The sequence below is a fragment of the Ixodes scapularis genome, unplaced genomic scaffold (assembly GCF_016920785.2).
Source record: "Ixodes scapularis isolate PalLabHiFi unplaced genomic scaffold, ASM1692078v2 PGA_scaffold2__306_contigs__length_199485367, whole genome shotgun sequence".
Taxonomy (NCBI): domain Eukaryota; kingdom Metazoa; phylum Arthropoda; class Arachnida; order Ixodida; family Ixodidae; genus Ixodes; species Ixodes scapularis.
The window spans coordinates 169,803,392-169,830,607 of NW_024609857.1; the positions used below are offsets into that span (position 1 = coordinate 169,803,392).

The following is a 27,216-nucleotide window of genomic DNA, read 5'->3' on the forward strand; positions in this document are numbered from 1 at the left end:
AATTGTGTAACGTATTACAGATTCCCCCAATGATGGGTACACCTCACACCTCAGATTGACGTCGCATCCACTTTTAAGTCTAGATAGATATGCAGAAACAACGCGAAGTTTTTGTGTGACATAAAACGTAAAACATTTCCGTCGAAATGCAAACCAAGGTAGGGTGTTGTTATAACAGTATTCATTTTTTGTCAGTCGTACTGATCACAATGTTGATCATGAAGGAATATGAGAACATCAAATGGAACTTGTTTATGAGGGTTTCGGAAACAGATGAGTTTAGTTTTGTTGCGATTCACAAACCATTGTTTGTGAACCAGCTCATTAGTTTACTATATCGTTTTGGAATATAGGAGCAGCGAGATTGTATTGTTCGTGTGGTAATATTAATGCAGTGTCATCTGCGTATTGAAATAAATTTGATTTGAGCTCCAGGTGACCTTTGTGATTAATATATATTTTAAAGAGTGAAGAACCCAGTGTAGATTCTTATGGAACACCAAACTTCATTTTAATTTTATCACTTATTTGACCGGTAAGCTTCACCCTTTTGAAAGCTGTTAGTAAAGTAACTTTTGAGAGCGGCATAAAATTGCCCTCTAAAACCCATTCTGTATAGCTTTGCTAACATGATTGAATAATCTATGGTATCAAAGGCCAATTGGCCAAGAAACAGATATCGATTTGATTATTGTCTAAAGCCTTATAAATGATATCCGAAAACTTTTCCATCAGCAAAGTCGTTTTTTTTTTTCTTTTCGAAACCTGTATTCTGTTGAGGGTATTAAAGAAAATTTGTCATAGAATGAGGTCCTCACTTTTGCTGAATACTTTTCCATGATGTGTGTCATGGCTGGAAGTATGGATAGTAGTGTATAATTTGTTAGTTTTATTTTTAATCCTGTTTTGTGTACTTGCCTTATTATAGACAATAGGGAGTTTTAGAATAGTGCACGCTAAAGCTTTGCGTACGCAAGAGATAGCGTCGTCGCCACGTCGCAAGCGCCGAACGCTGACCACGTTTTGCGTTTTGCGTGCGTTATTTTAGCGTGCGCTATTTCCCGGGAATTGCGTGCGTACGCAAAAAGTCTTTGCGCTCTTCCAAGATGGATTGGTGATGAGAAGTTGGCTAAAGCCAAGACAAGCACAGTTAAAAAATGGCGGCTCCCAGGACCATGGCTGCGGCCGCATTGGTGGCGTCGTGAGTGCGACGTCGGCGGCATCCTCGCGACTGCGATTTCAATACGGGACGACATTGCACTCGGTTCGGAAAACCTAGAAGGTGGGCAACAATCACCGGGGACTTGATGCTTGCGACGCGCGAAGATTTATTTATTTATTTATTTATTTCAGTACCTTCAAGGCCCAGGGGGCGTTACAGAAGGGAGTGGTGGAAAACATAAAAACAAACAACAGGTAGTAAATGCAGAAATTGAAACAGAGAATGAAAAATGCAGACAACGCCGGTTATTAAGAAGTACATAACACTCAATGGTGGATCTGAAAGTGAAGTCGTCGGTAATCATTGCGATGGAGGCGGGCAGGTGGTTCCATTCGTTACTAGTCCTTGGGATAAATGAATCGAAAAGCAAGTTAGTGCGACAAAGTGGCACGCCTACTTTGTTATGGTGGTCCGAACGAGATGAGACGTATGATGGCTCTGAAAAAAGTTCAGTTTTGAGGTGCGGGTTATAATGATATATTTTATGAAATAGCGTGAGTCGCGATATTTTTCTGCGCAGAGAGAGGTTCGGAAGGTTCAAGGTTGCCTTCATAGAGGATACACTAGATGAACGGGAGTTGTTCGACAAGACAAAACGCGCGCTGCGATTCTGTATCGATTCTAAGTTATTAGTAAGAAATTCCAGGCCTGGGTCCCACACCGAAGATGCGTACTCCAGTTTAGAGCGGACGGGAGTTTTGTAGAGGAGAAGTTTTAAAGATGATGGTGCCATAGAAAAGTTACGACGCAAATATCCAAGCATGCGGTTAGCGTTATTTACTATATGTTTAACATGCATTTGCCAAGACAGCGAAGGTCAGTACACGAGACCTCTCTTGCCGAGGCGACGCATGCGGACACGACCGGTCAACCGCTCGCGTCGCATTCTCTCATTTAAACAAATGTAAAATGTTACTCTGGACCAAAATCTCGTTTTTTTCTCAAGTTCCAGCATTTCATGTGTGAAATAAAAACGGTGACTGTATCTTGGTGGCGTTGCAAGAGCGAGATGCTTGAGCTTTTGCGTCGCGGCGGACAAACGCTATTCTAAAACTCTCATGCGTCGGGTGCGCTAACGCAAGCGCAAAATGTAGCGCTAGCGTGCGCTAAAATTGCCCTAATTTCCCCAATTTCATCCTGTCTGGAATATTTTCGCTTTCAAATATGCCATTAACAATTGAAAACAAAACACCTCTCAGTTTATAGGAGTTACAGTAAAGATACCGCACTCTTATTAGGTTATGTCCAGCTGGCTTCAATAAAGACATAATAGAAAGTATCTTTTTTTTTTTCTAGCTCGTGCTCCGTCATCAAAGGTAAAAACGCTGAATTTACATTAGTTCCGATATCGACAAGAGTCTCATTGTTTTTATTTATCATGGTTCTTAAATTTGGTACACAATGAATGAACGCATGGTTAAGAGTTTCAAGGACTCGAAAATGTGTTGTTTCTCCAATACTTTTTGCAATTAATTCGTAAATGTTTTGTTTAGCCTTTATATCTGATAACTGCCATGTTAGTCGCCATATTCTTCGAGAAGTTCCCTTGCAGTCTTTGAACTCCTTCAACTAATATTTCTTTTTTGCTAGTACTATCGTAGCTGTTGCCTTATTTCTCACTTCTCGAAATTCCTCCTTAAGGAGTACATTATCAGGGTTTTTTTTTTACATCTTGTCTAAAGCTTGTTTTTTAAATAGCAGAGTTCCATTATATATTTATCAATCCATACGTTTTTATCTTTTTTTTAGTCTTTTCTTTTTTGTGAGTTAGAATAAATTTCTTGGAATCTGTCAACTAGTCGCGTATATGTAGCAAGATCACTTTCAATGAGCAGGTTCCAATCGTAACCTTGCCTGTCAATAGTTTTGTTATCAAAAATAAATATATTATCATCTTCGGTCCGCGAGTTTTCAAAGATCTTCTCTTGCAGTAGTGTTGTAACATAGCTTTCTCTATACTCACAAAACCGGGCAGTTCGACGACGGAGCCATGTAGGGCCCGGTCGTAGCCCCTTCAGTCACGTATTATGTAAAACTGAAGTAAAAAATGTAAAACTCCTTATATGTATACTGAGAAGGTACTATTTTAATTTTAAAAAAAAATATTAAATGCGACCATGGTTCAAAAAATTAAAAAATGAGATGGCGTCCTCATTTGTACACATTGTGACACATCACCAACAGATTCAGAAAGGCCGAAGAATTACTTTATTTCGAACATTATGCCCAAAACAACTACACTTTCAACGCTTTTGTCTGGGATCCTGCCAAAGAAAGCCGTTAGATGGCTCTTCGTATGGAATTCGAAAAAGCAGTCATTCGCAGCGGACAAGCACAGGAAAACTCTACATCTCCTGCAGCGCACACGTGACCTTTGACCTGCAGCCTTCCTTCCGAAAACGTTGTGGAAACGATGCTGCGACATGTTGTGGCCAGTGTTCTTTGCCATCAAATCGCACAGAGTGCGTTGGGAGAGGCTCAGCATTGTGTGCTGGCTTGGATTGCTTCTGCGCACTTTCGGAGCTTGGCCGTCCTCTCTTCTCTTCAACTGGCTTGTAGGAGAACACCAGGCTGAGGGCTACGTCCGTCTGGAATTCGAGCATGTCCTTGACGCTCTTCCGCGGAAGGCCTTCCGTGGTCGCATCCCTCACATACTGTACCCAGGAGTTGGCAACAGCGAAAGAGGCGAAATGTGAGATTACTCTCAGGCCATTTCTTTGTCTTGGCACGAAAGGGGTAGAGGGACATGATGAAGTCCAGCTTGTCCACTTATTGTACTCCAAGATTGCTTGGGGGCACTCAATCTCAATGTACTCTTTTGTTGAGGCACTCCACCTTTTCACATGTCCGAGATCACCCTCACCAACTTGTGTAGATGCTACGTTCACCAGGTTGTTGTCCTTCCATCGGATCAGTACCACGTCACCTTCTTCAGTCACCTTGGTGTCCATCGTCCCTCTTTCATCTTTCCTCATCTCTTTTTCTCCCTTCAGCTTACAGCCACTCATCCTGTTTGACCTGATAGTTCCTGTGGCTAGGATGCCTATCTCCTTTAGCTCCCTCAGGAGTAGAACTGAAGTGAAATAATTATCAAAAAAACACTTCAGGTTCTTTGTGATGTGGAAAGTTATCCACAAGTCTCATCACAACTGACCCGCCAAGTCCAAGATGAGAGTACTGAGGGTTAATGCCGGTGCCCTTTCCCTGGTAGACTTCAAAGTCATGTGCCAAGCCGTCACTGCTCCATCGAACGAAGATTTTAACGCCAACAGGGTTTTGCTTGCTCTTAATTACCTGTTTGGCAGCAACCCTCCCTGTGAAAGGCAACATCTGCTCATCAATGCTACTGTGCTCAAGTACTTCCAGCTCCAGGCACCGCGTCCTAACTGCCTCCAGATGAGGCCTTTCTTTCCAGAACTTGTCTGCGCTCGACGGATCTCTTGTTGCATTCTGGTCTGTGATGTGCAGAGCACTACGAATCTTAAAAAATCGGTTGACCGGCATCGAGTCTGCGATAGCTGGTATGCGGGTGCCAACCTGCCAATACATCCGCACCTTGGAAATTTCAGAACTCCCATGTACATGAGAATGCCGAAGAACGTCTTGAGTTCCTCAACTGAGCAAGAAAGTTCAACTCCCGTATTTTGAAAGACATAGATGTTCGTAAATCTTGTGAGGTCTTCAAAGCCTACATCCGTGAAGTACCGCATAAAGTACTGCAGCGGCTCGTCTGGAGTTGAACCACCAAGTGGCTGGTAGGTACACCGTGTGTCCACCGGGTCGAACGGTCTAGTGGACCAAGTCACAACTGGCTTCTTCTTTTTGGTGGGTGGTTTATTTGTAGGCGATTCCTCATCAATTCCGACGTCGTCCTCAATCCCAGTAAGCTCCCGGAACGACCAATCTCTTCATCTGTACCGGCTCCCTAAAATAGTAATTTAGCTATCAATAAACAATATAAAAATAAACAGAACAAAACAGTGTATTTGGTACATACCACGTTAGTTGTGTCCCCTCCGGTAACTTCGTTGACTTTATCGTCGGATAGTTCGGCCTCCGACTCGTCACCATTTACGATTGACTCAAAGAGCTGCCCAGCAGAAGAGTTAGGAAGCTTGTGTCATGTTTTGGCATGGTCTTGGACGTCTACAAAAAAGAGAATTGCTATTACACACTGGCAAACGCCACAAGCACAAATCAAAAGAAAGGAGACGAAACAGTGTCCTTGGAACACTCTGTGTACAAACGCGCACGCTCGCAAGAACACCTTTGCACTTTAATAATCCGCTCATTTTTGCTCGAAGTATTGTTCCATTTCACATCTCTAGTCACTCATTTACACAAATAAACGCCATACATTTGTCTTTTGAAATATTTTATGGCGTGGGGGTTAAAAAATGCAAGACCACTTACTCGGTCCACCGTAGAACCAGGAGGCATCCATCTTCTTCGTTTAAAAAAAAAAAAAAACATTTGATGTCGCAGTCATGAGATGGCAGCACCATCCATGGGAGCCGTGTGTACAAATGAAGACGCCGTGTCTAAAGTGAGAAAATCTATGCTAGAAGCTCAGAATAAAAATAGTAAATCTCGCGTGTGCAATCGTAGATGCCATGTCTGAAGGGGGTAGATTTAGAGCGCGAGGATCTGGTAGCACAGAGCATTCCTCGGGGAGCCTGTAGTTAGCGCACATCTTTTGAAGCGGCGAGGACCCGAAACGTGGTTTTCAAACCCGACGAGAAAAGAAGCGGTAGCGCGAAGAACGCGAGGAGCACGAGCGAACATTCCATCGCTCGGGACAAGTGTGTTTCGGCGTCTCGCCGCAGCGGGGCGCCCCTAACATGCCTGTTGTCTGCCGCTCTACCTTTTCACTTCCGGCGTCCGCGTCTCGTGGCGATCTGCCAGGCTTTGTCAGTATAGAGGAGGTTATGGTTGCAATTACAAAGTAGTGATCTGCAACTTTTTGCTTAATCCTGCCAGATAGTGTTCTCAATTTACTTACTCATACTATAATATGATGAATACTACTCCGTGTAATATTATCTACTAGGCATTCTTCTCTTGTGTAGTCGTTAATAGTATTATCCAACCCAAACTCAGCTAAAATATCTAGGTATTGAGGTGACCCACACCTAGACAGATTTTTATGTTAATGTTGAAATCACCCGCTAAAATTAGGTAACAGTTCATTATTATTATTATTATTATTTTGAAGAAAAAAAAACTCAATTCGTCGCAAAAGAGAACTATGCTACTGGTGGGCGGTATGTGCATAGCACACACTGTAAACGACTCGTTTTGCCGGTATATTGACACTGTTACCACTTCTGCAGTAATAAATGTGGCCTCCACGCGCTTTGAGACCCAGTTGTCCCGGACAATCGTCAACACACCCCCACGTCTACGTTTTCAGCGGCACAAGTAGTGTGGACTGAAATTATTTAATTTGAATCCTTGACAGGCAGCTTCATCGACATTTATTTCAGTTAATATTAGAACATCCAGTCTACTCAACCTGTCTAACAGATATACGTTCAATTGATCCCAGTGTTTTTGCAGACTTCTAATATTAATATGTAGCAGTGTTAAGGCCATTACTTTTATTCTCTACTGTTGTACGTTGTGTATAAACATCCGAATCTTGGAATTAATGAAATGAGCTTTCCATTTCAACGAATTTCGTTCAAACCTCTTGCATTATCAATTCGAATAGTAGAAGCTCCTTCTTTTTGCCTTACAAATATCTTACCATTGCGCACCTAAAATAATTTGTACGACTTTTCTTCGGCCACATTCTTTGTATCCCAAAACAGCCCCCGAAGAGCTCTAGTTTAGTTTTCGTTAATGAATACTCCTTCAGTCCTGAGTGTTGCCCTGTCCACAAGTCCCTGCTCGCTCTCTCCGTGAACCTAAACAGTGTCTGAAAGATTTTTCCTTCTCTGGCCTTTAGCCTGTGCATGGCCTGGATCTGTTCGGGAGCGGGAACCTGAAGTTAAAGCTTTGATGCAAGATCCTGACCAATCTTCATTACACCTTCTTGTCGTTGCTGCTTTATTCCCTAAATCCCAATATTTTTTCCACGAGAGTACATTTCCGCCTCGCTTAGTGCATTTCTCAGCTCGATCATCTCATAGGTATTTTGCTCTAGCCTCGTTTCTAGGTCTTCCGTTTTCTTTGTCACCTCCTTCAATGTGTTTTCGTGCGTTTTTAGCATCGAGAGAACCTTATCATATTTGGTGCTAAGCTCATTCAAGCTCTTTTCCATTCTTTCCACTAGTCTGGTTCTCGATTTTCTGCATCATGGCATCGCCTTTGCTCGACTGTGCACTAAGCGATTTTTTCACACTTTCAATCGTTCCCAACACGTGAGTCAACTTTTTGTATCTGTGACATCCTAGTCATGATAGATGCCGAGTTAAAATTTTGGGAATCCTGAGCCATCAGGTCACCCTCAATCGCTTTGACAGACTGTTCAATTGCCTAGTTCGTGTGTTGCATGTGGCACAATACCAGGATTTCCAAACTTCACCAGTCATGTTTTTAAACAATGTTTTGGTCGTAGCGGAACATTTCCCTACATGGTAGCAATTCTTGCATTCGGCTCACTAGATACAAAGGGTATCTTTTGTCAACGTTTTATGGCATGCCAAACATTCAGTAGACCCAGACATTATACCAAAGACAAGAAAAGAAACGCACGTACAGTAAGCAGGCAAACTGGCAGTCTGGCAGAATGCAACGCCCGACATCTTTACGTAGTTAACGCTGTCTTACCTACAAGATGAAAAGCAGGCGATTATGTTCCGCACCGGCACAACGCCGGACTGCCATCAGGTGCATTAGTCAGAGCATTGAGAAACAGGAAATCAAAGGAAGTGTTTCTAGGCCAGTGGCCCAGTACCGTCAGGTACCTTGGGACGGTCGCTTTTGAAGGCGCCAGCGCTGTCGTTTGCTGACGTCACACTTCCAAGCACGCCTCCCAGTTCAAAAACGGTTAAAGTGCAGGCGAGCTGGCCTAAATTATACATGATGATTGAAAACCTGAGACTGTGGTTTGAAAAACGGAAAATCGTGAAGTAGAAAGAAAAAGGGACAGACAACGTCTCAAACTCAGGGGAAAACTTTATTGCCTCTACGTCTTATATACACCTCCCCCGGACGTCGAACGTCGCCACCACCACAACGGTTGATTACAGAACAAACAATACACCGGAATGACAATACACCGAACCGCAACCAATACACACAAAAAAAAATCGTTATACAAACAGCGCTCGTCCTGTCCTCTTCTCTTCTATCTTCCTGTCGTCTTTGCGCTGTTCAAACACTAAGTATGAACCAACTAGCCCACCGCAGTACCCTGTTGCAGAAACACAAGGTCGTCACCACCGCACCCGGAAGGACTTCGACGCGGACAATGTAGCACCAGCACTTGGAAACACAAAAAGACCGTCTCTAACCTTGAGACTGGGGTTTTTTTTAAAGAGCAGAAGTACTTCTGTTCTTCAAAAAAAAAAAAACGCCAGTCTCAGGGTAAACGACAAAATGGTTGACTTCCACCAGCTAGCCTGTACTTTGACTCTTGTCTCTAACCTACCGCCTTTTCCCCTGTACTGAACCATGAACCACACACAGTCGCCAGCAATGCCCCCCATTACGATCCCGAACCCAACAATGCAAACAACTGCGAAGCATCCTCCTCCCCTTTTACGTTCACCCTACACTAGATCTTTACAGTCGAAGAAACTTTTTTGACTCACTTCCAATATGCAGCGACGCTTAGCTAATGCAATTTCCTGATGTTCTTATGCGAACAGTTCTCGCACAACACGTCTCATCTCCTCACGCTCTTTGTTTGCGATTTCTGTCTCCGACCAGTTTGCCGTACATGCATTACATTCCTGGAGATGCCTCGCTAGTTCAAAGTTTGAAGCGTTAATCCGCACATTCCGTTTATGTTCTTTCAACCTATGGTTAATGCATCTTGCAGTCTGACCAACATATTTAAAGCCGCACTCCTAGTGAAATTTCAGTCAGAGTCGGGAGTGTCGGTAGATGGTTTTCTCATAGTTCTGGACCGATACCTGCAGTCAACAATTATTGAGTATGATGAACGGATGTACGTACAGCAGGAGGGTGTCTGTATAGGATCGTCGGTCGCGCCACTTTTGGTCGAGTTTTACCTCAACACCCTAGACAGAGTTGTGGTTGAGAAGATGAGAGAGTTGCCCCCAGATGTAGGTTTTGTCCGAAGATATGTAGACGATATAATTGTGTGCACTTTTCAAGATAACCTTGCGGATATTGTACAAAATGTAATAAGTTCAGCGGCCCCAGAGCTGCGTTTCACTGTGGAAAAGCCGGAGGAGAATGTCATTGAATTTTTTAATTTACGCATTCATGTGGGCAGTGGGCTGTGTTGGGAATATGGGAAACAGGCACCAAACCCGTCCTATCGAACCGGAGTTGTCATTCTAAGATTGTGAAGGCAGGGGTAGTGACGGTCTCTGACCCAGAACGCTCTACAAAGGTCATGCATTCATTACATGGAGCAGTCTTTAAAAAGACAATAAGGAAGGCTGGGGAGTGCCGGCTATCAATGTTTTCAGATTTGTAGACGATTACCTAATCATTCATCCTGCTCGAACTTCTCCAGATAGCATTACAGCTGTTTTTTCCGCTTGTTCGTCAGGCCTTACATTCACGAAGGAAGAACCATCGAATGAAGGTCTTCAGTACCTAGATTTGCGGCTTCATGTCAGTGACACTGGACTCTGCTGGGCCTTTCAACAAAGGTCTTCCAAACCTGTCCTACCGTTTTCTAGCGCCCATTCGAAGTCGGTAAAACACGGTATCATCAAATCGTTGTTTTCTTCATCCTTCACGAAGTCTTGCTGTCATCTTTCAGAAGATAGCTTCAAATTGCAGCACATGAGGCTTGTCAGGGCAGGGTTTCCCGTCGACCTTCTCCGATCTGTAATGGAAAGCATGATTCGCGGGCCTGATCGCCAGTCACCAGCCACAAAAAAGAAAGCCCGATTCGCCGTCATTCCTTACGTTCACAATTCAGCCCACCGGATAAAATCCATTGCCTCAAAGTTCGACACGAATGTTGTCTTCTCGTGCCGCATGCGTCTTAAACAACTCTGTCAACAAGTGAACAACAACCGGATTCCGATTGGCTGCACTGTCAAACACGAAAAGAAATTCATTCCATGCAAAGAGAAGAAAGTTTACTCCATCCCATTGAGCTGTGGCCATCAATACATAGGACAGACCGGCAGATGCACCAATCACAGACTCCGCGAACATCACAACGAAGTTTCTAAGGCCTCTCCAGATTCTTATCATCCCATAGTCATACATGCCCGTTCGTGTTTGCTTTGTCATCCCCTCTTTGATGACACAAAAATCCTTGGGGGGCATGACAGTAGATTCGGCAGGGAAATCATAGAATCATTCGCCATGACCACAGCAAAAAATAACGTGTCTAACCCTTCCCTCCTGCTGACGAAAACTGAGGTTGAATTTTTAAAATCTGAGATAACCCTACCACCCTGACTTGCACTTCGCGTGTTTTATCTTTCCTTCTCTCCACTTCTCTCCCCTACTCCTACTGGGTATAGTCGGCTGCTCGCTGTTGAAAGTTTACTCGTCTGTTGCTAGTTGAAAGATGTGGTTGTGTTGTCCCTGTTTTAATTGTTTATTCTTTCTTCATCCATGACTATCAAGAGTCCTTCATGAAACGGCAGCTTGCTTTACAGATCGAAGATAAGCAAGATAGGCGAAGTGTCAAGAACCGACGGGCTGCCATTTCATATTTTCACGCCATTTCGCATAACTTGAAGGGATGTGCAGAGAGATTTGGGGTTAACACCGTTTTCACATGTGATTTCAAATTAGCTAAACTGACTCCTTTTGAGGCAGGACAAAAAGAATGTAAAAAAATGCATCGCGACAGATCTGTCCCATGTGTCAGTGGAGTAGTGTATGAAATTCCTTTGGAGTGCGGCTTTAAATATGTTGGTCAGACTGCAAGATGCATTACCGATAGGTTGACAGAACATAAACGGAATGTGCGCATTAACGCTTCAAACTCTGAACTAGCAAGGCATCTCGAGGAGTGTAATGCATGTACAGCAAACTGGTCGGAGACAGAAATCGTACACAAAGAGCGTGAGGAGATGAGACGTGTTGTGCGAGAACTGTTCGCATAAGAACATCAGGAAATTGCATTAGCCAAGCGTCACTGCAGAGTGGAAGTGAGTCAAAAAAGTTTCTTCGACTGTAAACACCTAGTGTAGGGTGAACGTAAAAGGGGAGGAAGATGCTTCGCAGTTGTTTGCATTGTTGGGCTCAAGATCGTAAAGGGGCGCATTGTTGGCGACTGTGTGTAGTCCACGGTTCAGTACAGGGGAAAGGGGGGCTGAGTTAGAGACGGTCTTTTTGTGTTTCCAAGTGCTGGTGTTACATTGTCCGCGTCGAAGTCCTTCCGGGTGCGGTGGTGACGACCTTGGGTTTCTGTTTGTATAACGTTTTTTTTTTTTTTTTATGTATTGGTTGCGGTTTGGTGTATTGTCATTCCGGTGTATTGTTTGTAGTTCAAGGATCAGCCGTAGAGGTAGTGGCGACGTTCGGCGTCCGGGGCGTAGAGACGTCGAGGCGATAAAGTTTTTAGCTGAGTTTGAGACGTTGTCTGTCCGTTTTTCTTTCTACTTTCATTTTTCATTTTTCAAACTAGTCTCAGGTTTTCAATCATCATGTATAACCTCCCAGTTGTCACCGTCAGCTGATTGCAGAATGTCGGGTGCCGTCTCTTGCCGATGACAGTGTAGATATTGGACGAGTGGCGAGTTGCGCTTCTTGTGTCGGCTGTCTACAAGATGAAAAGCTGCTCGGCTCCCTATAAGAAAGCAGAGCGGGTGGCTTCTCACCGCAACCTGTCTTCCCTTCTCGAGAGGCGGCCGTTGCTTATTTTGCTCGAACATGTAATCGCGTGTTTTCATACTCCACACTTTTGAACCTGCGTCTGCGCGGGGCTGCGCATGCGTAGAGAATGTTTTCCAAAATCATGGATGTCTCGTTTGATTTTTGTGAGGCGTATCTCATTGTGCCGCGAGAATGTCATATATTGCTGATTTTGTAGCAAACTCGCTTCTACTGCCTGGGGATATTGAAACTAATCCCGGCCCCGATACTGTAATTTCTGAAGACAACTCCCCGCTTTCTTATATTCTCTCCTCATTAAACAGCCTTTCTGCGGGTCAGGCAGCAATTTTAAATTGGATAATATTTATACAAGAGAAACAAAAAGAAACTGACAAAGTTCTTGGGGGCTTGAGGACACAAACGAACGCTATTGACCGAGACGTCTCTGCTTAAAAGTGATAAAAGCTGAAGCCGCTTCAATTTCCACAATGAAAGAGAGAGCCAGTGCAGATCTTAAACGTCTGATTCAGAAATGCGAAAACCTAGAAAACCAATCTAGACGTAACAACCTTCTGTTTTTCAACCTCCTTGACGTTCGCGGTGAAACATGGGCAAAAGCTGAGGAAAGAAAGCCTGATTCCTTTTTGCAACGAAATGCTTGGCGTCGTTATTTCCCTTCCTGCTATCGAGCGTGCTCACCGGCTTGGTTCTTTTCGAGAAAATCGGCCGTCTTCGAGGCCCATTATTGTAAAATTAAACTTGTAAAAGAAGAAGAGCTGATCCTGTCCAAAGCGTTTAAACTAAAGGGAACTAGTTTTCGGTTAAGTGATTATTATTCAATCGATGTCTGTAACGCAAGAAACCTGTCACGTTCGTTTGCAAACTCCAAGGGGCAAGAAGGAGAGCGTCGTCATGACAAGATGATAATGGCCTAAAGTACATTTACGATAGGCAATCTAACTCGATGAAAGCACTCCCTGCATAGCAATCCCGCGGTCATCAACCGCATTCCTCCTCCCCCGAAAGCTGCTCTCGCCCCGACTCAAGTTTATTTTTTTTTTCGTTGCCAACACCAGAAGCGTTTATTCAAACCAGGACGACCCTCTTTCGGCAGTGCATTCATGCTCAGCCGACAATATCATTTTAACAGAAACTTGGCTCACTGCTTATCTCTCTAACTCGGAACTAACCATACACCCATCGCACTTTATTTTTCGTAGTGAAGTTCAACAAAGCTTGGTTTTCGGCTAGTTTGTTTTTCGTTATTTTTGTTCTGCGCTGCTAAGGTTTACAAACCTGGACAAAAGACGACAACACTTACACGACACTTACTTGTGCGCCTTTGGTGTGTAAGTGTCGTCCTTCTTTGTCCAAGTTTGTAAACCTTAGCAGCGCAGAACAAAAATAATTTTCGTAATGATAGAGCAGGCCGAAAGGGAGAAGGTGTGCTCGTAGCAGTCAAAACGACATACCACACTGATCGTTCTGGTACTCTTCCAAGCTTTGAAGCCGTTGTGGTTAGAATAAAAATGCTTACCATGTTTATTATTGTAATTGCTCGTTATAAGCCCCCAAGGGTTTTGGATTTTGCGCCGCTACTGCATGATTTTCTGGATTCGCTTATTATTTTATAACCAAATGATGTACTATTATTTCTGGTGATTTTAACTATCAGTAGAGTCGATTGCTGGGCTAGTTGGCTAGTGATGGAGCAAAATCAGAAACTCAGATGGTATAAAAGTGTCGTTTCACGTAATAAAATCAGTTGTTAGTAGTAGCGCACTGTGCTGTCTGTTTCTCGCCTCTTTGTCCCTGTTTTTTGAGCGCTAAAATGTATTCCAGATTTTAACTACCCTGAATTTAAGTCGCCTATTTTGTCTGATAAAATTTCATTTTTAGCGTGGCAGAACCTTCCAAAACAATCTCGTGATTTGGTTGACGTTATATACTCTTTTTCACTTTCTCAAATTGTTAACAAAGCAAGTCGTGGCGCAGCCATGCTTGACCTTTTTCTTATTTCAAAATCCGGTACAGTTGCAAATAATGTGTATATGCAACCATTAAGTGATCACATATTTATTAATGTTGAATTTTCCATACCATCATGTGAGCAACAACGTGAGGCACAAAACAATATTTAGTTATTCTAGGTCGAACCTTGACGTTTTTAACCAACATTTATCGCTATTTTAAGCTTGGTTTTTAGAGGAATTCGACTGTAGGTCTCTGAATAAAAACTGGATTTTGTTTAAGTGCAAATTTTTTGAGTTGCGTGACAAATTTCTTTTAAAACTAATCTTTCACATGTCATTTCAAACCCGTACGTAGTTTTGAACACGTTTGAAAAGGTTGGCCAATAAAAAGAATATGCTTTTTCGTGCCGCAAAAGCGTCTCAGATTGCTGTTTGATGGTAAAAATAAAGAGTGTTATTCAACCTGCAATTATGAAATAAAAAATGCGAAAGATAAATTTTTTAATTATGATCTTTGTAATATAATGAAACCAAACCTCCACAAGTCTTGGTCCGCTATAAATCAAAACCAGGCAAAATGACTCGGTTAGCTTGCCGGACGCTTCTTGAAAAAGTTTACCGACAACCGTGACTTGTGAGCGGTTTTGTACTTTCTTGAGTGCAGTTTTTGCTGATTAACTATTTCCATTACCCCTTCACGGCCCAGAATATCTCATAACCACCCAAATGGATCAGATCATTACAACAAATGACGGAATTTCAAACTTAATATCAAATTTACCATCTAACTCGGCTCCCGGTCTTGACCTAATGTTGCTCAAGATTACAAGTGACATATCTAGTGTGCTCCTATCTCGCATATTTCAAAAATCCCTTGATTCTGCTGTTGTTCTGGCTGACTGGAAATTTACTATGGTTGTTCCGATTTTTAAAGATGGTGCAAAAGAAGTTCCTACAAATTTCAGACCCAGATCTTTAAGCCCTGTAGTAAGTAAATTGATGGAAAATGTCATTTATTCCAATGTAATTAATTATTTATGTGTAAACAATACACTCTTGACCAACCAGCACGGTTTCCGGCGTCATACTCCTGTAAATCTCAACTTTTCCTTTTCATTTTTAACGGACATTCACCATAATCTACATAAAAATATAAAACTCAGGCTATCTTCATTGATTTTGAAAAGCTTTCGACAAAGCCCCACATCGCCGTCGAAAAGCACACCAAGCAGAAACGTCCGTTATATTGGATTGAAAACTTCCTTTCAAACCGAACACATAAAGTTGCTATCGACAACGTCTGTTCGTCCCAGAAACTTGTTAAATCGGGAGTTCCGCAGGGAACCGTGCTGGGTCCGTTGTTGTTTTTAATTTACATAAATGACCTGCCAGATCTTCTGAACTTCACTATTAGATTATACGCGGACGGGCGCGTGATTTATAGAGAAGTAATGAGTGTAACCGACTGTACCCTTTTGCAAAATGACTTGTCTGATATTCAAGCATGGTGTCGAGAATGGAAAATGGAGATCAGTGTTGACAAAACTAAATTTCTTAATTTCACTACGTAGGAGGTTTGCGCTCATGTTGAGCAAAGATTGTGATTCCCACCGCAGGACCCGAAATCCGCAGCGTATGCGATCTACTAAAAGCCCCTAATGAAATGAGACATCCCGGTCCCTTCGTGCAACGCTGTTGCAAAACTAACTACAACAAACGCTATTTTAATCCTTATGAAAAATACACCAGGCAATTCTGGTGCGACATCACGGAATCCTGGTATGACACCAGAAGATCTGGTTTGTCCACCACCAATGCTGGTGTATCGAGCACTCCATCCTGGTGTGCCCACCAGCAGTGCTGCTATATCGAGCACACCAGCCTTGTGTGCCCACCAGAAGTGCTGGTGTACCCGCACACCAGGCGGGTGGGCACACCAAGAGAGTCTGGTGTCACACCACACGGGCTCAGTGCCCACCAGGCAGCCTGGTGTGCACACCACACAGTTTGATGTGACACCAGTGTTGTTTTTTGTTGACTTTTCCCCCCGTCCGCGGGCGTGTTTTCTACTAGTTTGTGTGCCGCCCCGTCCCCCGACGTGGTGCCTCGTTTCCTCCCGTCTTGGTGGTCGCCGGAGGCCCCGCGGCAGGCTCCTTTGTGCTCAAGAAGTGTCCCCTCGTCCCCAGCACTTTCCCAGGCGGCCTTGAGCAGTTTGGGGCGCTCGCCTCTTTGGAGATTTCCCTTTCCCTTTCTGCCAGTATTCGCGACTCCAGCAAAACAGACGCCGCCAAGCGGGAAAACCGGGAACCAGCCGGTCCAGGTCGCTCCGCGCCCCTCCGCGTCTCTGGTGGCTTTCGCGGAGACGTGTTGTCGGCGCGGTGGCGAACAATGTAATTTGACGAAGGTCCGAATATTTCTTAAGTTCGCCTGAGTGATCATTAGTGTGGTGAAGCCTCAGTAGATTGTTTTCTTCTATTACGTGTTTGAAAGCCCGTTTACTCCACAGCGCACGGTCACGTGCTTTCGATTTCTTGGATGGGGAGGAATCACGGAAAAACTTTTCTCTCGAATCACATTCAAAGTGACGACTGCTTGGTAACTGATACTGGAGGGAACATCAATGTTGCAGTCAAGTGAATGGGAAGGTTCGATAGCTGCTTTTCTTGAGTTTGGTTGTGTTCGGTTAGCTTCAAGTTTGAGCCACCCACGCCGGTCGGTGCGTTGGCTATTCATCTTGGCTGCTTTTCGCCGAAAAAGCCTCTGGACCACACTGAAGGAGCTGGGCTGATTTCGCATTTACTTGATTCAGGAAAACTTGCTCGCTGCAAATGATGAATGAGGGAAATTGTCTGTTTTCAAAAGGTGGGAGACAAGTCTCGCAACGTTAGATGTTGTCACGGCATTTTGACCTATCGCGCCTCCAATATTTATATTACGAGGACATCGAAGCCAGCAGCAATATACGTCTACATTGGTCAAGTGGACCGGCCACAAAAAAATACTAAATTTCTCCGTTCAGTATTCGAAGCAAAGTTAAATGCAGAGAGGTTCTGCGTGGATCTTCAATGAAGGCTCTCTTCAGTTTGTCTCCGTGCTGCCGGCTATAGAACCATTTGCCTAAGTTTAAGTAGTATGTCTCCGTCTGTGAAATATACTTTTATTCAGCAGCTCACCTAATAGCTAGTCAACTAAGCTCATATTTCAACCCGAAGGATATACTAATATCGCTTTAGTGGGAACCCCCGCCCCCCATAGTACATAATGTATTACATAACCCGCTCGTCAAAATGACTTCTCGACTGCTACTAAAACCTGAATTGAAATACGAGTATCAGCTGCTTAGTGGGGCGCCGGCGGGTTAACATGGTCCTTGGCTCAAGAAGCGGTTGCTTAATTTTCGTAATTTTCCTGCAGCCTGTGTTGTTGGCCGTGCAGACGACTGGAGCTGTTTCTTAAACGCGGATACGTACAAAAGCTCGATTTCGCGGACAGATAAGTCGCATGGTCGAGGCATGCGAGTTAGCTGAAAAGTTACTCTCTGTGGAACAATTCTATAGTCATCGCCGCTTTCCTTAGATGATCAAAACTGATTAGTATATTACCGTCTCTCCGGAGCCCATAGTTTCGGTTTTGAACAAAATCTCCGAAACGAAAGTTTGACACGAAAAGAACAAAAAAACACCGGCAAAACAAAACTGTGCTCGGCAAGTTTATGCGCACCGGCTACACTTAATTGTCTCAGTTCAAATACCCATAAAATTGGGCATTAAACAAAAGAAAATCTGTTAAATTGAATGCGCCACCCATTCAGGTGGCCCGGCCGGGCCGCCGCGACCTGGACTCAGCCGCCATGTTTGTTTGGTGGTGGCGCCCCCTATAGGTCGCTGGAGTCGCGAATTCTTGTTGAAGTTTAAGAAAAGAAAGAAGTCTTCTCTGTGGGTCGAAGCCGAAAAGATGTGTGCTGGTGCACTTTCCCGACTTCCGTCGAGCTTGGTCTGGTCGCGAAAGAACAAAGAAAGCTAGTAATTATTACAGTTTTTGGTGGCGAAACCCGAGAATTAACGGCCAGATCATGCCTACTACGAGCCAGCAGGGCGTCGACCGCCTGAAGCGAAAGAGGACTACCCCGCGAGCCACCACAACAAAAATCATCAACGAGATTGGCGCCCTGCTGGCCACGGATCCAACCGACATCAGTGAGCTCAAGAAATCGAGCCATCTGTCGAATATGATGCCTTAGAAGAGGAGATAACTGGCGCAGAGGGGTACGCGGTAACTAGAGATCTGTACTTTTGGCAATTTTTTTACTTGTGCCTAGTTTCGCGCCTCTCCTGGAATTTCGAACAGCGCTAGCGCGGCCAAAAAAAAATTTGTGGACAAAAATATTTAGGCAAGTGACTAAGGGGTATTCACACGAGGGAGAAATCCCGGAGATTTCTCCCCGGCGCGCGCGCATCACGAGATGAAAACGCAAGGCTTTTGCCCACAGCAAATCCTGACGTTTTCGGCGCGGGATGCGCGTGCCGTGGAGAGGTCCCCGTGATTTCTCCCTCGTGTGAATACCCCTTAAAGGGACACTGACACCCCCCAAAAAAATTTTTTTATTTTTTGCCAGGCGCTTTATTATGGTGTCGGAGGACTACCCAATTAATATTTTGCAACAGAGTAGCGTATTTTTTTAATAAAGCCAAAAGACGCAACTGCTCAAAACCGAAACCGAAACCCGACGGAGGTCGGAGAAGTGGAGAGAAGAGAGTGAGTGGCGGAAGTCACGTGGCTACACCCGACTGTGCGTTTTTTTTTTTTTCTCTCCTCTCCGGTAGCAGACGACACGACATGCGGCGTGCGATGCGGCGTGCGGGAACTGCTCGCCGTGCGATTATTTTGCAGTTATGTTTGTTCCGCTCGTTGTTCTGTACTCCAAGATGAGTTGTTTTGTACATTGAGGAGTTGGAGATGAGTAGTGAGTGCCCGTGGTGAATTTCCATGATCGGCTCGGAAAAGAATACACTCAACATGTTGCGTGAAGAGCTGGCTCACATGTCCTGCATCCGAAAAAAAGTGGCATTGTGCGACAGAGTTTCCGAAAGATCAACGGGATCGGGACCAATGGCTGGCCGCAATTCCTGTAGAACGTTTACGGGCACCTCGGAAAGCGGACGCTACCTGATTTATATGCTTCTTGCATTTTGTGGAAAGTGATTACATTGAGTTCGCACGTGTCAAAACGGGAATCCCATACCATTCAATTCTGCGAAGTATCGTCCACAACATTTGTTTGTTATTTTTTTGTTTTTCTTCAGTGATGATTGTAAAAAAAAGAAAAAAAATATGTAAATATCAAAAAATGTTTGAAAAAAAAAAAAAAAAGTTTCACGGGGGATCGAACTTGGTCCTACCGCGCGTGAAGCGGACGTCCTTCCCCCTGAGCTACTGAGCATCTCTTTTCTGGTGGCTCTCTTTCCTTAGTAATAATTCAGCCGGTAAACTGTAAGTTGGAAAGTTTGCTGTCGATTTTTCTCTAGCAAAAGCACTCCCGGGTCGAAGTCGGGAAGCACCCCGCTTTGGGGACATTCGCACCTAGTAAAGAAATCGTACGCGTGCATATTCAACTCGAAGTAGACACGTCGTGCTTGACGTTTGCGCGAGCGTTGTCTTCAGCCACGAGAAGGGAGCGACGGCTCGGCGACGTCTTCGTGCAAATCGGCTTGGTGGCCGGGCGTGTCGTACGGGATGAATACCAATTCTTTTTATCAGTCCCAAATTTCTCTTTTAACGGTAAACAGAATTCGCCGGTACCGCGAACGACAGTTCTGAAATAGAGGTCCCACGCCCGTCGTCCGCTGCCATCGCCGTCCCCGCGAGTCCCACGATACACGAAACGACGAACGCACAGAATGCTTCCGGTTGTCTGTGGAACTTTTTTTTTCAATCAACGTATTTACAGCTTTTTAGAAGCCACAAAAAAATGGGTTTCATATTTTTTTCTATTTTTAATATTGAGTGTGTGCCTTCAGTGACCCACGACTTTGATTAAATTTGGTGGTCGCATCGATACCTTAGAAAACGACCCGTGACCGCGGAAAAGAGAGTGAGCGGGACTCGAACCGGCCAGTTCTTGATCGGCGGTTTTCGGGCGGAAAGAAACCGAATTTCGAGCCGCAAATTCTGTTCTGGGTAGTTGAGCTCTCATATGTCACGTACAACTAAAATATCGGCGGGCATAAATACCCTGTCAGTGTCCCTTTAAGAAACCCCTGTAATTTCTTACGAAAGAATCGGCGATGGTCGAACGTCACGCCTAGGTCGCTTGACATGGAATGACCCTTAAAATGTCCCAAATCACATCTGTGAAAAAGTCTGGTGTCACATCAAGTCACACCAGCCCTTGGCCTGGTCTATTTTTCACTAGGGAAAGCACTCGCTTTTTCGTGAATACTGCGTAATGCAGGAACACGCCGACCAGAACAGCAGCAGAAAGGCCGAAAGTCTCTGCCACCGTCCCCGCCACCGTCCCCGCTCCTCCAGTTCTTCGTTCGTCCGCCAGAGGGCCAGCGGCCGGCTCTAGTTGCGACGACACGAAAGACAGCACTGGGCCAGACTTGTACTGTACTGATTACAAGCAATCCAATTGCTTGTAATCGATTGCTTTTCAGAGTAATTCTGAAATGATTTTATTACCTTCATTGGGCAGTAATCACAATACTTTTGAAAGTAATACGGCATGGCGTGCAATTTGGTCTGCTCCTTGCGCACGTCGTGCTTTTGTTTTCCCCTGACCCGAAGCAATGAAGGCGCGGACTCGGCTGCCTCGTCATCGCGCGTTCTTTATGTTGCCCACTGACTCCTTGCGTTCCAATGCACCCAAGGCGCAGTTCAAACCACTCGCTAACCCTTACTATTTCCTCTTCCTCCTCCTCCTAATGGCGTTTTTTGTATCCACAACCTTTCTACCAAGGAATCCTCGAACCAACAGGGACGGCGCCAAGGGAAGGTGAGGGGTGGCGGGCGCCTCGCCTAAAATTTCTTCTGCCACCCCATGATGAAGCAGCTTTGTACACAAATAATTGCCTACGATGTCGGCTTGAAAACCCAATGGAACGAGTGTCCAGACTTTAGAGCCGTTCTTGCCTTTTATTATTTTTTTTTCTATTAACTTCCAGCCACTGGAAGTCGTACCGCGGGCGAGTAAGCTATCGAGCGCTTTAGAAAAAGCAGCTCCCTTTTGTGACACCTGCTGGCTTTTCTCTCCGCATTCCGCTGTGTGGCGCTTATCTTCAGCGGAGACCGGAGACGTGAACGAAGGGGAGTCGAGGTCATAGGTAATTCCGTACTGTCTCAGAAAGGCAAGCAAAACCTGGTTGTGAGTCATGAGCACAGGGGGCAGAGGTCACTGCTGTGATAACCCCCCCCCCCCCCCCTCTTCCTTCTCGTGTCTCCTCATTTCCCTTTTTAATGAGCACACCGCATAAGCTATCTCGATAAGCCCGTGGGCGACGGCACCTCAGAGCACCCCCCCCCCCCCCCCCCCCCCCAATTTGGTTGGCCTCCCCACTGCCCCCCCCCCCATTATGAAGATCCTGGCGCCGTCCCTTCGAACCAAGCCTCCGATAAGGGGAAGGTCTACCAAAAGTGGTCAATATAGAAGATGACTAGTTTGTTATCAATGAATGAATGAATCAAACAATCAATCAGTCAGTGTTTACTATAGTGTCCAGGAACAATCAATCGAGAGGCCCGTTTTCAAACTGGCAGAAAAAAGGCTGTTTTGAAAATATTAAGTTATTTAAAAAGTAATGGTTACTTTTCCAGTAATGGTCAATTACGTTTCCTTTCAAGTAAGTCCAAGAGTAATAAGAATGTCAAATTTTTTTTTTTTTTTTTTTGTAATATGTACAAGGTTGCACTGGGCTCGCGAATTTCCCAGCACGCTTTCCAAGTGAGCAGCTCAGGAGTTTTAGTCCAAGTTGAAAAGAGAAAAGTACAGCATAAAGCTGACGACATTTTGATTGCCTTTTGCGCAGTTTGATGTTCCCGCTCTTTTGATATCATGTAAGCAGCGCCATCTGCGTTCATCATCGCAAAACGGAGTGCCACCCCTGGTACCTCTTTTCCCCCTCTCTTCTTTCCCTCGCCGTCGTTTCTCCGTCGTTAGATTCTTTGGCCTGTCTGGTGGTTTATTTCGTCAGCTGGTCGGTCGGCCTCGCGCACTTTCTCACTTTTTGCGCTCGTTGCCGCAACGAACAGCGTAGTAGGGCAGGGGTTTCGTGGTTGTAGCTGCTCTAGTGGCTCTAGCGTGCCGCGGATCATGTTGTCGTGCGGGGATACAAACGACGTGGACGAGAAGCTCGTGCCCAAGCTCAAGTCTCCTTTCTCGGACAGGTTGTGGCCCGACTGTTCCGTTCAACTTGTCCTCTGCACATCGGTATGAGCCAACTCTCCGCTCTGCTGCAGGATCCACAAGCCGAGGGACTCGCTGCTGAGCGGCACGCGGGGATGGACCAACTACCGTGGCCTGCTCAACTTCTGCATCATCCTGCTGGTGAGTCCGGCAACCCGTTGCGCCGCGTGTTTGACTGGCGCGCGCGGGCGTGCACCGCGTAGTTTTCCTTCACGGTTGTTCGCAAGTTTCGACAGTGAGCAATCGTTCCATCGGAATGTTTTCCGTTTGTCTGGGGCACGGTTTTGGTAACGTGCCAAGCCAACGGGGCAAGGAGCACGCCTCTGATGACCCGGCCGGCTTGCCGCCAAGCCTCCGATTCTAGGTAAACTTTGCACGATATGGGATAAGTGTCAAAGGCGGACACGCGCGCCGTGCGGAGAGCCGTGTTAAAGCCTCTTAGCGTGCTAAAATGAGACTTGCCGAATGGGCCCCTAAAAGCACGCACGCACGCACGCACTCGCACTCACACGCACGCACGCACACGCACGCACGCACGCGCGCACGCACGCACGCACGCACGCACGCACGCGCGCACGCGCGCACGCACGCACGCACGCACGCACGCACGCACGCACGCACGCACGCACGCACGCACGCACGCACACACACACACACACACACACACACACACACACACACACACACACACACACACACACACACACAGAGACAGACAGACAGACAGACAGACAGACAGACAGACAGACAGACAGAGAGAGAGAGAAAAAAACAATATTGTTACAAGAGGCAATATTGTTAGGAGAGGCGACATTAGTAATACTAGAAAATAGCTGCTAGCCTCCACTAACTGCTGCTTCAGTCTGTTATTTTGTAAAGTTGAAAGGCCCATGACACGAATTTTGGGCTGGGATAAATCAATTTAGGTTGGGATTTTACTAATAGCACATGGTTCAGTGTGCAAATACAAAAAAGGTAGAAAGTCAAAAGCCCTACTTTTGGAACAAAAATTTGAAAACACAGTGGACTATTTCGTACCTCCTTCCCTTCATAAGCTCTCTGCCTTTTCACTGCGATACTTCCACAACCCAAAGCGTGTCACCGGGTCCAAATGCACGTCGCACGACACCGGACCTCACTTATTCCCTTCACCCCTAAGCTGACATTGTGGTTGAAGCTACGCACTTGCTGGACCAATCAGGAGCCTCCCTTTCATCATTGAACCTCATTCTCTGCGGGTCGGTATGCGCGAGAGAGCGTGATCACGTGGCAAAAGTGTGGCTGGCCCAACAGCACGTAGCTTCCACAGCACTGTCAGCTTCGGGGTGAACGGGGTTGAGAAAGCAACTTTTGTCTTAATTTTGAGCGACGAGCTAATCTTCTAGGGGGAGAATGGCTGTGTCCTTGTACAGAAACGAGAGTCCGAGCAAGACGGGACTCCCCCCTTTCAGTCTTCTTGAACCGTTAGGTAGAATGTGCGATTTATGAGTTCGGGAGGAAATCTAAACAGGGAAAAAGTTAGAAAAGTGTTTCATGACCCCTTTAATTTTCCACGAATGAACTACACATATAAGCATGTTTTACAGAAAGCTTTTTAAAACTTCCTTACTGAGTTGTGTCGTGGGAGAGCCATTTTCTTTTGTTCGCTATTTAATAGAATTGTAGTATGTTGCCTTATTTCTCAGTAAAAATACGTTGAAAATAAAAGTAGTTTGCTTGAAAAAGCTTCTCCAGGCTCTTGGCCAAATCATCTTTGAACAAGTAGGTCTCCAGGTGTCGCTGGCCTCTCAACGCAACTCTGACGTTGGACGTCTTTGAATTTGGTACCAAGTCCCCTACAGTCTTCCGGGGAACACGACCTGTCGTACGAAGCCCATTCTTTAAAACGTATAGGCTGCAATTATTTTTTGTTGTTTAACACCTTGAAGAATTAAAGTGATTTTTAGTGTCAATTCCTCAGAGGTATACATGCATGATCACTAAAATCAAGATAAAATATGAAAGACGTTTACAAATCTGTAATACAAAACTAGACGTCAGCTCTTGAGGACGTACCCTCCCTGCTAAATTTAGTGGAAAAATATCCCCGCTACAGTTAGCGGGAAAATGTCCCGTAATGCAACGCGCGGTTACGCTGACGTTGACTCTGCTCAACCCGGAAACGGGCACCTAAGAGTTGCGTGGTAAAAGCTTCAGAATTAAATAATTTATACCTATGTGCTTTTTAGAGCGCAGCTCTTAGGCGCCCGTTTCTGGGTTGAGCGACCTTGGCGTCCGCGTAACCGTGCGTTGCATCATGGGACGTTTTCCCTCTAAATTTAGCAGGAAGATTTCCCTGCTAAATTTTTCCGCTAAATTGAGCAGGGAAATTTTTTCACTAAATTTAGTGGGGAAATTTTTTCGCTAAATTTAGCGGGGTAAATTTTTCCGCTAAATTTAGCGGGGAAATTTTTCCGCTAAAATTAGCGGGGAAATTTTTCCGCTACATTTAGCAAAAGTTTCCCACTAAATGGGAGGGGAGCGGGAGAGAAGGGAGAAGAGGGGCATACCCTCCTCCTCCTCCTCAAGAGCTACGGTCTAATTCAGCATTACAGAGAATTGTAAACATCTCATTGTTTTACTCTCTAAAACTGAGATGCTTCCAAGTGTTCCAACCACATTTCTAATTTCAAGTTTGGTTTCTGCACTACCCTTAAAGGGACACTAGCAGGGTATTTATGCTCGCCAAGGTTTTTATTTATATGTGACATATGAGAGCACAACTACCCACAACAGAATTGGCGGCTCGAAATTCGTATTCTCTCCGCCCGAAAACTGCCGACCGAGAACTGGCCGGTTTGAGTCGCGCTCGCTCTCTTCTCCGTTGTCACGTGCCGTTTTCTATGGTTTAGACACAACCACCAAAGATAGTCAAAGTCGTGAATCATCGAAAGCACCACACTCAGTATTAAAAATAAAAAAAATCAATATGATACCCATTTTTTGTGGCTTCTAAAAAGCTGAAAATACCTTGATTGAAAGAAAAAATAGTTGCACAGCCACGTGACTTTTGCCAACTCTGTACTCCTCTATATTTCTTCTTCCTCCCCAGTCCAGTTTTGGTTCTGAGCAGTTGCATTTTTTTACTTTATTCAAAATACACGCATCGCTTTAGTAAAACATTGATTGGGTAGCCTTCTGACACCATAATGAATCGCCTGGCAAAAAAAAAATAAAACAAACTTTCGTGGTTGTTAGTGTCCCCTGATGTTTCTCCTTACGCCATGCTTTCTGCTTTCCTATTGTTTTTTTTTGTTTTGTTCTCAATTGTAGATGTCATTGCATTTAACTGTGACTTTGACCTTTATGTAACCATATTATCTTTCTCTACACTTTGTATCGCGATGCCTGCACTGTACAAAAAGGCAGGTATCCAGCCATCAGTAAATCTCGACATGAAAATAGAAAGTAGCCGTACAATCGCGAACAGTACGAGCGGGAACGCCTTAGCTCAGTCTTTGATACATGCCTCGAGGCTAATGAAGCTGTGAAGTGGAGAGGGGCTGCGAGAGTGTGAGCTCTGACGTGCAGACCCTGTTCACCACGCTGTTTTATCAGCTTCGAGGTAGCGCAGCATGCATCGAAGGTCACCTGCTCCAGCATTCCCGCTCATGCTGTTCGCGATTCTACCTGTACTCAGCTACACCATTACAAGGACCCTCCAACTGACTACGTGCGGACTACAGTGTAGAAAATATGGTACAGGAACCTTTTTGCCCAAACTACCAAAAAATGAAACTATCTTCTAGCGAGTGCTGTAGATGTAGCCACATTCCTTGAAAGTAGTACAGTCAAACCTCAATGTGACGAAGTTGGTAAAATTCTGAATTTACTTCGTTAGACTGAAATTTCGCTACATAGAAATTCGGGGCTGTTAAAGAAAGTTTCCGCAAATGTTTCCTGGGTGCACAAAACTCACCGAGGACGCCTCTTTTTCGGTTGAAAGTAGTCTGTCACTTTTTTCTGAGCCACTCTTGACATTATTATTGGCATCATGTGAAGTTTGCATATCCAGACGGCCTGCATCGCGTCTTTGTCTTGCTGTGTGCTCGTGAACCGCCTCAAGGCATCGATGGAGTCCATCACTTTACGGTTACTGGGCCCATCGCTGGTATCTTGCTCATCAGGCTCGCTATCGTCCCCGTCTTGCGAGTTTCCACGAACATCGCTAGCTATCGCCTTGTCGGTCACCTCCTTCGTCGCAATGACAACGGAGTCGGCGTATAAAAAGTCGTCGAGGTCGACGTTGGCAGGGACGGCTCCATTTTGAAGGCTCCATCTTGAAAGCTCCATCGCCCAGGACAACGAGAAACACATGCTTTTAGTTAGGCTTCGAAACGAACTGCGCAACGCGAACGAAGCCGACGGACGAAACTGTGGCAGCTCTAGTGTCCTCTAGTGGTTGTTCTGTACTACACCACACTTGCCAGATTCGCCGACTTCTCCCCAGAGGGCACCCTCTGCAGCATTGGGCTAGAGTTTCTATATAGGCTCTCTACGGGAGCCAGAGTTGCGCATTCATCCCCGTAGCGCCGTCTTTCCTGCACAGCATGTTGATCCTGCTCCTCACATGACTGAATTCGGCGAATAGCGGTGCCGCGCATTCGAGGCGCGCTCAAAAGCAGGGGAACGTACGCCGGGGCGCGTGCAAC

At 45.2% G+C, this 27,216-nt stretch overlaps 1 protein-coding gene across 2 annotated transcripts in view; it reads left to right on the forward strand.

Moving 5' to 3' along the window:
- Positions 1 to 27,216, forward strand: part of LOC8029092 (diacylglycerol O-acyltransferase 1) — a 154,413-nt gene that overhangs the window by 62,883 nt on the left and 64,314 nt on the right. Inside the window, exons 1-2 of one of the 2 annotated variants that reach the window (XM_040502188.2) lie at positions 22,250 to 22,506; positions 22,579 to 22,666. In XM_040502188.2, coding sequence (XP_040358122.1) covers positions 22,433 to 22,506; positions 22,579 to 22,666 — 162 coding nt within the window. In that variant the 5' untranslated portion in view covers positions 22,250 to 22,432. Of the gene's footprint in view, positions 1 to 22,249; positions 22,507 to 22,578; positions 22,667 to 27,216 lie in introns of those variants that run through there. The other variant, XM_029978203.4, reaches the window with a different exon arrangement.